The sequence below is a fragment of the Pelophylax lessonae genome, assembly GCF_965119305.1.
Source record: "Pelophylax lessonae genome assembly, chromosome: 9".
In the NCBI taxonomy this organism is placed as follows: Eukaryota; Metazoa; Chordata; class Amphibia; order Anura; family Ranidae; genus Pelophylax; species Pelophylax lessonae.
This window is the reverse complement of record NC_138776.1, coordinates 266,476,011-266,488,804: the sequence shown is the minus strand read 5'-3', so window position 1 is coordinate 266,488,804 and position 12,794 is coordinate 266,476,011. Positions and strand designations below refer to the sequence as shown.

Sequence of the window (12,794 nt, the reverse complement as noted above, 5' to 3'; positions counted from 1 at the left end):
ATAATAGCATCACGCAGTTGCCGCAGATCTGTCGGCTGCACATCCATGATGCCAATCCCATGTTCCACCACATCCCAAAGGAGCTCTTTTGGATGTGATGTTGTGGGTGTGGAGGCCATTGGAGTACAGTGACCTCATTGTCATGTTGAAGAAACCAGTGGTGAGATGATTGGAGCTTTGTGACATGGTGCATTATCCTGCTGGAAGGAGCCATCAGAAGATGGGGACACTGTAGTCAAAAAGGGATGGACATGGTCCGCAACAATACTCAGGTAGGCCGTGGTGTTTAAACCATGCTCAATTGGTACTAAGGGGCCTAAAGGGTGCCAAGAAAATATTCTCCACACCATTACACCACCAGCCTAAACTATTGAGCCAAAGCAGGATGGATCCATGTGCCAAATTCTGACCCCACTATCTGAATGTCGCAGATGAAATCCAGACTCATCAGACCAGGCAGCATTTTTTCCAATCTTCTATTGTCCAATTTTGGTGATCCTGTGCGAATTGTAGCCTCAGTTTCCTGTTCTTTACTGACAGGAGTGGCACCCGGTGTGGTCTTCTGTTGCTTTAGCCCATCTGCTTCAAGGTTGGATGCGTTGTGCGTTTAGAGACGGTATTCTGCATACCTTGGGTGTAACGAGTGGTTATTTGAGTTACTGTTGCCTTTCTATCCTCTGGAACCAGTCTGCTGTAACGCTCATGCGTTTTTTGTTAGTGAATGGATTTGCAGCTGCAGAATTATTACACTCAGTAGTCATGTAGAGAATGTGTTGAACAACATATCCAACTCTCAGGACTTCATCACTGTGTACAGCCTGTTATGCAAATATACATACACTCAATATGATGTTCCTGGAGTGATAGAATGTATATGATAGAATAGAGGTGAGAGACAGGCAATAGAATGGTGAGCACTTAGTAGTAGTATTCAGGAGAGTGGTAGGTGATGATAGTATGCAGATAGGTTTTAGCAATCATGTATAGTAACAGGTGGTAGGGGACAGCAGATGAATTATGCAAGAGAGAGTAACCTAGTGCAATGATAGGTGATGGTAGTCTTAAGAGCTAGCAATCTATGCAGATGATATAAATAGCTTAGATAGTAATAGTCCCTTTAGTATGCAGTAGTAGATAGTGAAAGTTAGGTTGAGGAAGGAATCCCCTGCGGGGTACTTATCACTAGATGGGTTAGTAGTAGCAAGGTCCAAGAGTAATGGAGTAATCCGGTAGCGAGATACTGGATCGGTAGCGAGGTTCCGGTCTTGTTCAGGCAAGGGGAATAGCTTTAAGCTCCGGCAGCATTGGACAAGACAAGGCAACATGCGGTTTGAACGAGCAATGAGTGAGAGAAAGCCGGCGATTGAAATAGCCGCTCATAGCGGCGCCCGGCGATGACGTCATTGCCCTTAAAGGTGTATGCGTTCCATTTGGATAGCAAGATGGGACGCAATATTAAGAGAGAAATGTGGAAATAAGGGTGAAGATCTGATATATATAAATGTTTGGGGTAAAGAAGAGATGTATGTGAGGGATTATCACCGGTCTATGGAGGAGGATAGAATAACGAGGATTTTTATAGAGGAGGACACTCCTGCAGAGATCAGCACAGGTAGGTCATTCCTCCACCCATACTGCTCACTGATTGATCCATAGTAGGGCGGGTGCTGGGTGATATCAGCCTGTAATACCCTGGTCACTTTCCTGAGCTGTGTTCCCCGTCCTGTATTCCTGTATTTCTCTCGGACAATCTTCACAACGTCTCAACATTTAAGCTTCCACTGATTACTGAATACCAATTTTATGAACCCTAACCCTTAACTATATACTGTGTGTTGTACATTACATACTCCTGACCCCTGCACTATATACTCTATGTTGTACATTACATACTCCTGACCCCTGCACTATATACTCTTATGTTGTACATTACATACTACTGACCCCTGCACTATATAATCTATGTTGTACATTACATACTCCTGACCCCTGCACTATATAATCTTATGTTGTACATTACATACTCCTGACCCCTGCACTATATACTCTATGTTGTACATTACATACTCCTGACCCCTGCACTATATACTCTATGTTGTACATTACATACTCCTGACCCCTACACTATATACTCTATGTTGTACATTACATACTCCTGACCCCTGCACTATATACTCTATGTTGTACATTACATACTCCTGACTTCTACTCTCTCCCCTCTACCCACTGCTATATATACACATAATATGGAGTCTCTTTTGTTACACCCATTTTCTACCAGCTGGACATTTTATATCTGATGATCTGATTGGAGGACAGACTTTTACATGTTGATAATAATGTGATAACATCCTCCTACTTTGGAACCTTAAACAGAAAGTGATAATGAGGGAGGAGTCAGTAACCCAATGTTGGTGGTCTTCAGGATCAGTCCAGTCTTCATCTTGGTTATCCTCCCCCCCATCCTCATGACCTCTGGTGGGGCTCAGCCCCGCTGTTATTCATAACTAAATCATGGACTTAATAAGGAAGTGTGGGACTTCTTGTGTTGGGAAGATGGTAATGACTAATAGAGGGGGTGGGGCCAGCAGCAATGATGGCCAGATCCGCATGGCTACACTAGGAAACCGAGGTCACACTATACAGTAGTAAAGTAAATTAATAGTGAAAACATCCACACACCAGCAAACATGAAGATTCAAGAAACCATAAATTGAATGACAAAACACCCAACCACCTAACTTTAATACAATATATACAAAACGAGGAACACAGGGAATACTGGAGTTGCAAGGAAGGGAGAACCAGGACTGGGGAGCAGATATAAGGCAGTAGAGATGCAGGGTACAGGATTCAGGGCAAGAGCAAGATAAGGAGCAGGAAAAATGGCAAGCAACATCTGACCACCTAAAGCAAAATACTGACACGAAATGTAATAGCAGAGGAGGGACTAAACACTCTCCCAGCAGGCAGCACCAGGCAAAGACTGATTACTAGAAACTTCTGTCTGCTGCAGGGAGACACTCGCTGGTGGACACTGGAGCTACAACCCTCCATCTAGAGTACCACAGTGCCACCAGCAGGTGATTGAGATGGGGACACTTTTCCTTTAATCTCCACACTGTCACTCCTATTAAAGACAGTTCTCGTTGTTTCCTCACTCTCTGACTAAGGTCCATGAATAAAGAAATGAACTGGTAGGAGATCAGAGGACCCATTTACTAGTTACCTTGAGGGGGGAATTGTAAGATCCTCAGAGACAAAGCTGTCTGATGTGGGCGGAGTCCTGGTTTAGGGGAACCAATCTGCTGATGTCTAGTAATAATCTTTGTATTTCTATTTTAGTACATGGACGGGAGATGAGGAAAACCTCAGAGGATTGTCTCACTTTGTCTCCAGACTGTAAAGTAGAAGATGAGGACATCACACAGTATAGTCCAGGAGAAAACCCGACTACCTCAAATGTCCATCCGGGACCACACAGTGTAGATGGACCATCGTATTCCTCTTATCCTGAGGAACCTCAGACTGTACGGGACAGTGCCGTCCTTCCAACAGATAAAAGGTTTCCCTGAACTGAGTGCGGGAAGGGTTACCATTATAAATCACAACTTAATAGGCATAAAAGATCTCACACAGGGGAGAAGCCATTTTCCTGTCCTGAGTGCGGGAAGTGCTTCCATTTTAAATCCCTCCTTATTGTGCATAAAAGATCTCACACAGGTGAGAAGCCGTATTCTTGTCTTGAGTGCGGAAAATGTTTTGCTGATAAATCATACCTTGTGAAACATCAAAGTTCTCACACGGGGGAGAAACCACATACCTGTCCTGAGTGTGGGAAATGGTTTGCAGATAGATCCAGTATTTACACACATCGAAGATTGCACACGGGGAAGCCGCATTCCTGTCCTGAGTGTGGGAAATGTTTTTCAAAGAAGTCCCTTCTTTACGCACATCAGAGGTGTCACACAGGGGAGAAGCCGTATTCCTGTCCTGAGTGCGGGAAATGTTTTTCATTGAGGTCCTATCTTTCCAGGCATCAGAGATTTCACAGGGGGGAGAAGCCGTATTCCTGTCCTGAGTGCGGGAAATGTTTTTCAATGAAGTCTCATGTTCACAGACATCAGACAGTGCACATGAAGCCGAAGCCACTTTTCCTGTTCTAAGTGAGGAAAATGTTGTTCACTGAAGTCCTGTCTTCCTGTACACAACCCTCGAGGTGTATTAGTGCGGGAAATGTCTTGTATATGAATGTTGGTGGACATGTGGGGAAGAAGCACACCCTGATATACACCTCAGATATACTCCATGGCTGATCTTCATCATGTAAGAAACCCTTCATAAGGAGATCAGAGATCACCAAAGACATGGATGAAGTGTTGTCCCGTGTTGGCCATTGATAGCAGGAGAAAAATAAAAACGGAGTTCTTACCTTTCATTGGCTGAGTGCATTTTGTGGTGTAAGGCTTCTCAAAAACGTAAAGGTCTGTTTTTAAATAATTTGTTGAACGAATTGGACACGTTTTCGCCCAACCATGACAAATATTTGATGGGGGGGAGGGTACAGATGTAGAATTAGCCAGCAGGGAGCAAGATTCAGAGGGCACAAATGGGAACATTAGTGGTAGGGTGTTTCGAGTACCTAAATCCAAGGTGGGTATGGGGAAAAATCACAAGAGCAGCCTAAAAACAACATCAAACGAGGATATAGTATGCAACCGGTCAAAATTACGAGGTTTGTATACCAATGCCAGAAGCCTGGCCAACAAGATGGGAGAGCTGGAGCTGCTGATGTTTGAGGAGGACTTAGATTTTGTGGGGATAACAGAGACTTGGTTCGACAGCTTTCATGATTGGATGGCGACCATTCAGGGGAATTCCCTTTATCGCAGAGATAGAGAAGGTAAAAAAGGGGGAGGGGTATGTCTGTATATTAAGAACAGTGTACAGGTAAATATGAGGGATGATATTAATAATGGAGCTATGGACGAGGCAGAATCCCTATGGGTAGAACTTCAAAGGGAAGGCACGGTGGGGGAAGGTAATATTGGGCGTATGCTATAGTCCCCCCAACCAGAGGGAGGAAGGGGAGGCGGACCTCCTTTTACAGATAGGATTGGCAGCAAGGATGGGAAATGTCATTATAATGGGGGACTTTAATTATCCAGATATAGACTGGGCAGAAGAAACCGCACACTCAGCCAAGACTCGGCAGTTCCTAAATGTTTTGCAGGACAATTTCATGGGTCAGATGGTGAACGCACCGACAAGAAACAATGCGGTACTTGACCTACTGATAACCAACAATACAAACCTGTTCACGGATATAGAAATACGGGGCAACTTAGGAAATAGTGACCATAGGTCAATTAGATTCAGTATTTATCATAGTAATAGGAAACACAAGGGTAATATAAGGACACTGGATTTCAAAAGAGCCAATTTCCCAAAACTGCGCTCTCTGCTAGAAAATATCAAATGGGATAGAACCCTGGGAACAAAGAACACGGAGGAAAAATGGGAGTGCTTCAAGAGCATACTAAACAAAGGGATTGGCCAGTGCATTCCAAAGGGAAATAAATTTAACCACTTTAGCCCCAGGCCTATTTTTGACACTTTTTGTTTACAAGTTGAAATCAGTATTTTTTGCTAGAAAACTACTTAAAACCCCCAAACATTATATCTATTTTTTTTAGCAAAGACTCTGGAGAATAAAATGGCGGTCACTGCAATATTTTTTGTCATGCGGTATTTGCGCAGCGATCTTTCAAACGCCATTTTTTTTGAAAAATTACGAAAAATCACATTTCACTGCATTTAAAAAAAACTAAACAGTAAAGTTCGCCCTTTTTTTTTTATATATTGTGAAATATGATGTCACGCCGAGTAAATAGATACCTAACATATTACGGTTTGAAATTGCGCACACCCGTGGAATGGCGACAAATTACGGTGAATAAAAATCTCCATAGGCGACGCTTTAAAATTTTTCATCGGTTACCAGTTTTTTTTTCTATTTATTTTATTTATTTATTTTTTTAATTTTAACACAGGTTTTTAAAAAATAAATAAAAATCTGATCACTTTTATTGCTGTCACAAGCAATGTAAACATCCCTTGTGACAGCAATATGCAGTGACAGGTACTCTTTATGGAGGAATCGGGGGTTTAAAAGACCCTAGACCCCCTCCACTGCACTTCCATGTATTCAAAACGTCGAAAACTGAATTTTTGAATACACTCACTTTTTGAATCTGCCGCCTTTATCAGCCGAGTAACCCGGATGGGACACCCTGCCTCCGGGTTACGTCATCGGAGACCCGAACAAAGCCGCTTCCGGCCTAGTTCAGGACTCCATCCAGCTGGCGGACGCGCCAGCTGGGTTGCTCGGGTCTCCCGGTGGGACGGGAGACCCGGGCAGAGCCGCGGAAGGCGGCGGGAGGGGGGGAACGTCCCCTCCCGTTCTACGGGGTAACGATCGAGCGGCTCCCGAGCTGCATCAGTCGTTACCGCCAGAAAGCCGACCACTGGCTCTAAAAAACAGTACCAGGATGATGCCTCTAGCTAGAGGCATCACCCCGGTACAACCACGCAAAGTCAGCCGACGAAGGTCTACGTGGCTGGTCGTAAAGTGGTTAAAAGAGCAAAACTAAACCCTGGGTGGCTAAACTGCAACAAAAAAATGCATATTAATACTAAAGAAAAGGCCTTCAAAAAATACAAGGCTGAGGGGTCATTGGCAGCATTCAAGCATTACAAAGAGTGTAATAAGAAATGTAAAGGCGAAATCAAGGCGGCTAAAATAGAACACAAGAGACAAATAGTGGAAGAGAGTAAAAAGAACCCCAAGAAATTCTTTAAGTATATAAACAGTAAGAAAGCGAGGCCAGAACACATTGGCCCCATAAAAGACGACGAAGGAAATTTGGCCACAGAGGACAGAGAAAAGGCGAAAGTGTGAAATCATTTCTTCTCTTCAGTCTTCGCAAAAGGATCGGAGGGCTACACTAAACCAGCTTGTAATGCTAAACTAAATAATACACCTCAGGAAGTACCGCCATGGCTAACAGAAGATAGACTTAGAACTAAACTAGAGAAACTTAACATAAATCACTGGGACCGGATGGCTTGCACCCGAGGGTTCTTAAAGAGCCTAGCCAGGTGATTGCCAGACCATTATTCTTGATCTTTAACCACTTGCCGACCGCTCACATTGAGCGTACTGTTACAACGTGGCTCGTTATTGACCAGCAACGTAGGTCTACGTCGCTGGACTCCTCCCATTGTGGGCGGCACGTGCGCGCCGCCGGAGGCTCACTCCTGCTGTATTCAGACACAGCGGGAGTCGGGCCATGGGAGGAGAGGTGGTGATCACCGCCGCTCTTCCCCGATCGTCGGGGATCGAGTGTGGAGATCCATCTGCTTGTGTAAACAAAGCGGGCGGATCTCCTAAGTGACAGACAGCCACAGATTACAGGATTCAGCATAGCTCAACCTCCGATCTGTCCCTGTGCCACACATTTCCCTCCCCTCACACACATCAGTAAGCACCAGGCATACATTAACCCCTTGATCACCAATAAAAGTTAACCCCTTCCCTGCCAGTGTCATTTTTACAGTAACAGTGCATATGTATAGCACTGATTACTGTAGTAATGTCACTGGTACCCCCAAAAATGTCAGTTAGGGGTCCCATCTGTCTGTCGCAATGTCGCAGTACCGCAAAAAAAATGCAGATCGCCGCCATTACTAGTTAAAAAAAAAAAACAATAAAAATTACATAAATTTCCCGTAGTTAGTAGCTGCGATAACTTTTTCGCAAACCAATCAAAATACGCTTATTGTGATTTTTTTTTTTTACCAAACATATGTAGCAGAAAACAAATTGGCCTAAAATGTTAATTTTACATTTTTTGGGGGGGGGGGGGGGGAATTTCATATAAAAAAAATGTGAATTCGTTATTTTTTCAAAATTTTCGCTCTTTTTTTTGTTTATAGCGCAAAAAGTAAAAATCGCACAGGTGATCAAAGGACATTTGTGTCCCATATATGTTAGTTTATGAGTACAGAGTCCACCAATTGGCGCCACTGTGCGACCGTAGGAGGAACAGCAAGTTTCCAATTTTGCAGAATAACTTTCCTAGCAGAAAAACATTAGTAGAATATTAGCAGTCGTATATACAGTACATAGCCTGTGTAACTGAGTTACCGATACCCAAGAGGAGCACCTTGGGATCCAATGAGACACAAAGATCCACCACCTCACTAATTTCTCTCACCACTGCCTTCCAATATTTTTGAATGACCGGACATTCCCAAATAACATGGAAGTACAACCCAACGGCCAGCTGACATTTGGGACATGTCGCTGAGTGAGTAGGATATATTCTAGCCAAGTGCTGTGGGTATAGTATGCTCTTTACAGGAATTTGAGGTGGATAAATCTATCTTGAGATGAAATCACCGTAGGTATGTATTGTTTTAAGCCCATGTCCCATTCCTCCTCCGAGGAATCATCCAAAATTCTTGAATGACCGGACATTCCCAAATAACGTGTAGCACCCTACAAGGTAGGTGTTAGGTAAAGTATAGTGGGCCTTGGCTGCCTACAGCAGGGCCATTATTTCAGCAGGCTGTCATGTCTCCCAGGTGTGTCTGCTGAGGGGGGAGTCTCCCCACTGGCTCCATGAGCGGATTCTCATAGGGCAGTGGAGGAAACCCAATCATGTTGTATGCCCATGTCCCATTCCTCCTCGGCTCACCAGGCCTACTGCCTGTGACCATACACCAACTGCTGCAGAAGAGGAGGCAGCCACCACCCTCCTTCCGGGACTCTGCTTCCCAGCCAAAGACCTTGAGCACATGTTCCCCTGGCTGTATCAAAGCCTGTGTCCTCATTGGCCAGGTTTCCTCCACTGTCCAATGTGCTTCCCCATTGGACCAGTGGGGACACTCCCTCAGACCACATGAATCACACACTGAACACATTGAGCAGACCTAACTCCCAGATCCTGCTCCCAGTTAAGCAGAGAGAATATAGAATTTACCCGCTGCTCCTCTGATAGGCAGACAGAGCCAAAAACTATACTCACTCTCTAGCACCTATCTAGGAGGGTGCTACATATATATATATATATATATATATATATATATATATATATATATATATATTTATAGTGTACATACACACAAGCATGTGTGTTTGAGCCTTGGGGCGCACACCCTAATGCAATAGGTTGCGCACACCTATGTACCAAACTCATTGAGTCTGGTATGTATTTTTAGAGGAAACCGCTCTCATAAATCAATAATTAAAGCATTGGTCCCCCCGCCAATAATCCTTCTCAGAGCCTTATCCAAGCATGCAGCCTGGCGGGAAAGGAAAGGGGAGGACAAGTGTGTGCCCCCCACTCCTGAAAAATACCAGGCTACATGCCCTTAACATGGAGGGTGCATTTTCGCAAAGCACCATGTCCCCATGAACAATGGCCTCTTCCCCAAATTCCTGACCTGGGGATTGTGGGGGTCTTCGGGCACGGGGCTTATTAGAATCTGTAAGTCCCCTTTAGAAAACAGGGGGGCTCTCAGATATGCCCACCCCCCCCCCCTTATGTGAATGAGCAGGGGTTAAAGTGATAGGTAAGTCCTTTGAAGCACACACACCAACCATCAATCACGTCATCCAGTGAAGCAGATCCACATCAATCAAAACACCTGCCGAAAAAAAAAAAACCCGCTGACCACCAGCAACACCAGCTGACAACCGGGAGACTGCAGAATGACAGATCCTGTTGGTGAAAGCTGAGCAAATATACTGGGGTGGGTCAGCGATATCAGGGATTTGACAGGGACATTTTCAAGCAACTTTCTACAAAACTGTACGAAATAATGAAAAAACTGGAGGCTAACGTTTTACTATGTTGCAAAATTACTCTGTTTATCCCTAACCAAAAAAAAATATTTCTTTCCACCCATTGGTGGGAGTAGAGATGACCCATCTATAAGGATATACAGTCAGGGCAGCCATCAGAAATGTTGGGGCCCCTTACACAGCTTTAGGCCTGGGCCCCTCTGGGCCTGACCACCAACATTTTGCGGGGCCCGCCCTCTGGCCGTCTTACCGAATCTGCCCACTGGCCATCCCAACGAGTGCTTCAGTGTACCCACTTTTGTTTTAACACTCTTACAACTTAATGAATGAAAATTAATCCAATCCATCAAAGAGACATCCCAATATATACAGCAAAGAGACATCCCAATCCAGTAAAGAGACGGCCATATATATTTAGCTAAGAGACATCCTAATCCAACAAAGAGATGGCCTCATATATCCAGCAAAGAGACATCCCAATCCAGTAAAGAGATGGCCTCATATATTCGACAAAGGCACATCCCAATCCAGCAAAGAGACATCCCTTCAGCTGCATCGGCTTACTCTGCAGCTGCCATGCTTCAGCAATTGCTAGTTACTACAGCAGCAACAACTCGGTCTTATTGGTTGGGGTTTGGGTGGTTGGGCCCCTTGGAGCCCCTGGGCCCCCTACATGTGTATGGGCTGTCCCCCTCTGATGGCTGCCCTGTATACAGTACATACACACACAGCATAAGGCCGTGTTCACACTACGAGACGTTTCTCTGAGCTGCAGTTCCTCTGAGCTCCACAAGATGGTGATCTCACTTCTACCCAGACAAGTCTCTATGGAAGAAAGGAAGTGATGTCAGGTGCAGACAGGAAGTGATGTCAGGTACACCCAGGAAATTTCATGTGGTACGAAGCAGAGAGAAGACCTGGCAGCAGAGGAGGTAATAAGATCTTATTTTCTATTCACAAGAAACTCCAAATAATTCTTACTTTAATTTGGCAAAATGATCTCTCTCTATAAGAAAGCCTGAATAGATAAAATGATGATGGAGGAGGATCGGAGTCACGTGACTGAGAAGATACTAAATCTCACCCTGGAGATCATTTACCTGCTGACCGGAGAGGTGAGGAGGATTCTGGGAGGTCACATGACATCACTCTTATCTCTATTAACCACTTGCCGACCGCCGCGTGACTATATACTGCGGTGGTCAGCCCCTCCTGGGCAAAGTGACGTAGCGGTACGTCACTCGCCCACGTGCCTATAGGGGGCAAGCGTGCGTCGCCGGCAACGCGCGCTCCCGCCCCCGTTCGTTCACTAACGTCCCGCGCATGTGACCGGCAGCTCCGATGTCCGTCGGCCACTTGCGATCTCGCTGCGGAGAGGGAGAAAGGCAGACGTCTGATGTAAACACAGCCGTCTGTCATTCTCCCTTAGATCATGACAGAGGCTATGCGATCCTGCTATGTAGGATCGTATGTCTCTGTTATGATCTAACAAGCCAAGCCCCTTGACCGTTAGAATCACGCCCCTAGGGACACATTTAACCCCTTGATCACCAATAAAGTTAACCCCTTCCCTGCCAGTGTCATTTTTACAGTAACAGTGCATATTTATAGCACTGATTACTGTAGTAATGTCACTGGTACCCCCAAAAGTGTCAAAAATGTCAGTCAGGGGTCCGATCTGTCCGCCACAATGTCGCAGTCCCGCAAACAAAATCGCAGATCGCCGCCATTACTAGTTAAAAAAAAAACAATAAAAATGACATAAATCTTTCCCGCAGTTAGTAAATAGGGATGCACCGATACTAAAGGCCATCTTTAGTATCGGCATATTTAACCCATTTTCGGCCGAAATGGAATAAGCCCATTTTTGGCCGAAAATTTTGGTGGCCGAAATTTCGGTGCATCACTATAAGTAAACGCAATAACTTTTGTGCAAACCAATCAAAATACGCTTATTGCAATTTTTTTTTTTTTACCAAAAAATATGTAGCAGAAAACAAATTGGACATTTTTTTTGAGAATTTCCTATAAAAAAATGTGAAAAATATTATTTTTTTCAAAATTGTCGCTCCATTTTTGTTTATAGCGCAAAAAGTAAAAATTGCACAGGTGATCAAATACCACCAAAAGAAAGCTCTGTTTGTGGGAAAAAAAGGACGTAAATCTCATTTGGGTACAGCGTCGCAAGACCACGCAATTGTCCTTTACAATCACGCAGTGCCAAATCGCAAAATAGGGCCTGGTCTTTGAGCAGCCAAATCCTCTGGGGCTTAAGTGGTTAATAAAACACAGACCTAACCGGAGAGGTGAGGAGGATTCTGGGAGGTCACATGACATCACTCTTATCTCTATTAATAAAACACAGACCTGACTGGAGAGGTGAGGAGGATTCTGGGATTCTAACATGATATTCCTATTGATTGCTCAATACAGAGATTTCCTCTTCTGAAGTCAGGTGGTCATATGACCATCACAGTGCCTCCATGTGACTCCCTAAAACCTGAGAGACACAACATGCAGAAGATTCTAGAAGTCACCAAGAAGATGATGGAGCTGCTGACAGGAGAGGTGAGCGGTGCTGGGAATTCTGGGGCATTATTCAGTAACAGACCCCTCACATGACTGGCTGGCCAATATCCAAGGGTATTCGGTGTACCGAAAGGACAGGGTAGGAAAAAGAGGGGGAGGGGTATGTCTCTATGTCAAGAATAATGTAAGGGTGATAGAGAGGAATGATATTACGGAAGAGATGAGTATGGAGTTAGAATCCATGTGGGTAGAACTCCATAGGGAAGGAGAAAAGGGAAAAGTAATTGTGGGGGTTTGCTATAGGCCACCCAAACAAAGGGAGGAGGTAGAGCTGTAATTTATATCACTGTTGGGTAAAGTGGCAAAACTGGGATCAGTCATCATATTGGGGGAC

At 44.6% G+C, this 12,794-nt stretch overlaps 5 protein-coding genes across 5 annotated transcripts in view; all 5 read left to right on the top strand.

Moving 5' to 3' along the window:
- LOC309563953 (uncharacterized protein) overlaps window positions 1–4,189 on the top strand; it is a gene marked incomplete at its 3' end in the record, with an annotated part of 229,314 nt that extends 225,125 nt beyond the window's left edge. Inside the window, exons 3-4 of the mRNA XM_082268583.1 lie at window positions 1,480–1,527; window positions 4,121–4,189. Coding sequence (XP_082124709.1) covers window positions 1,480–1,527; window positions 4,121–4,189 — 117 coding nt within the window. The remainder of the gene's footprint in view (window positions 1–1,479; window positions 1,528–4,120) is intronic.
- LOC309564447 (uncharacterized protein) overlaps window positions 1–12,794 on the top strand; it is a 714,240-nt gene that overhangs the window by 471,288 nt on the left and 230,158 nt on the right.
- LOC309563950 (uncharacterized protein) overlaps window positions 1–12,794 on the top strand; it is a gene marked incomplete at its 3' end in the record, with an annotated part of 302,349 nt that overhangs the window by 238,575 nt on the left and 50,980 nt on the right. The gene's annotated exons all lie outside the window — the stretch shown is intronic.
- Window positions 1–12,794, top strand: part of LOC309563951 (uncharacterized protein) — a gene marked incomplete at its 3' end in the record, with an annotated part of 261,782 nt that overhangs the window by 225,622 nt on the left and 23,366 nt on the right. The gene's annotated exons all lie outside the window — the stretch shown is intronic.
- On the top strand, window positions 3,576–4,166 carry LOC309563954 (uncharacterized protein; the record flags this gene model as incomplete). Its single annotated transcript, XM_082268584.1, has 1 exon — window positions 3,576–4,166. A coding segment is annotated over one exon (591 nt), but the record flags the coding sequence as incomplete, so codon positions are not given.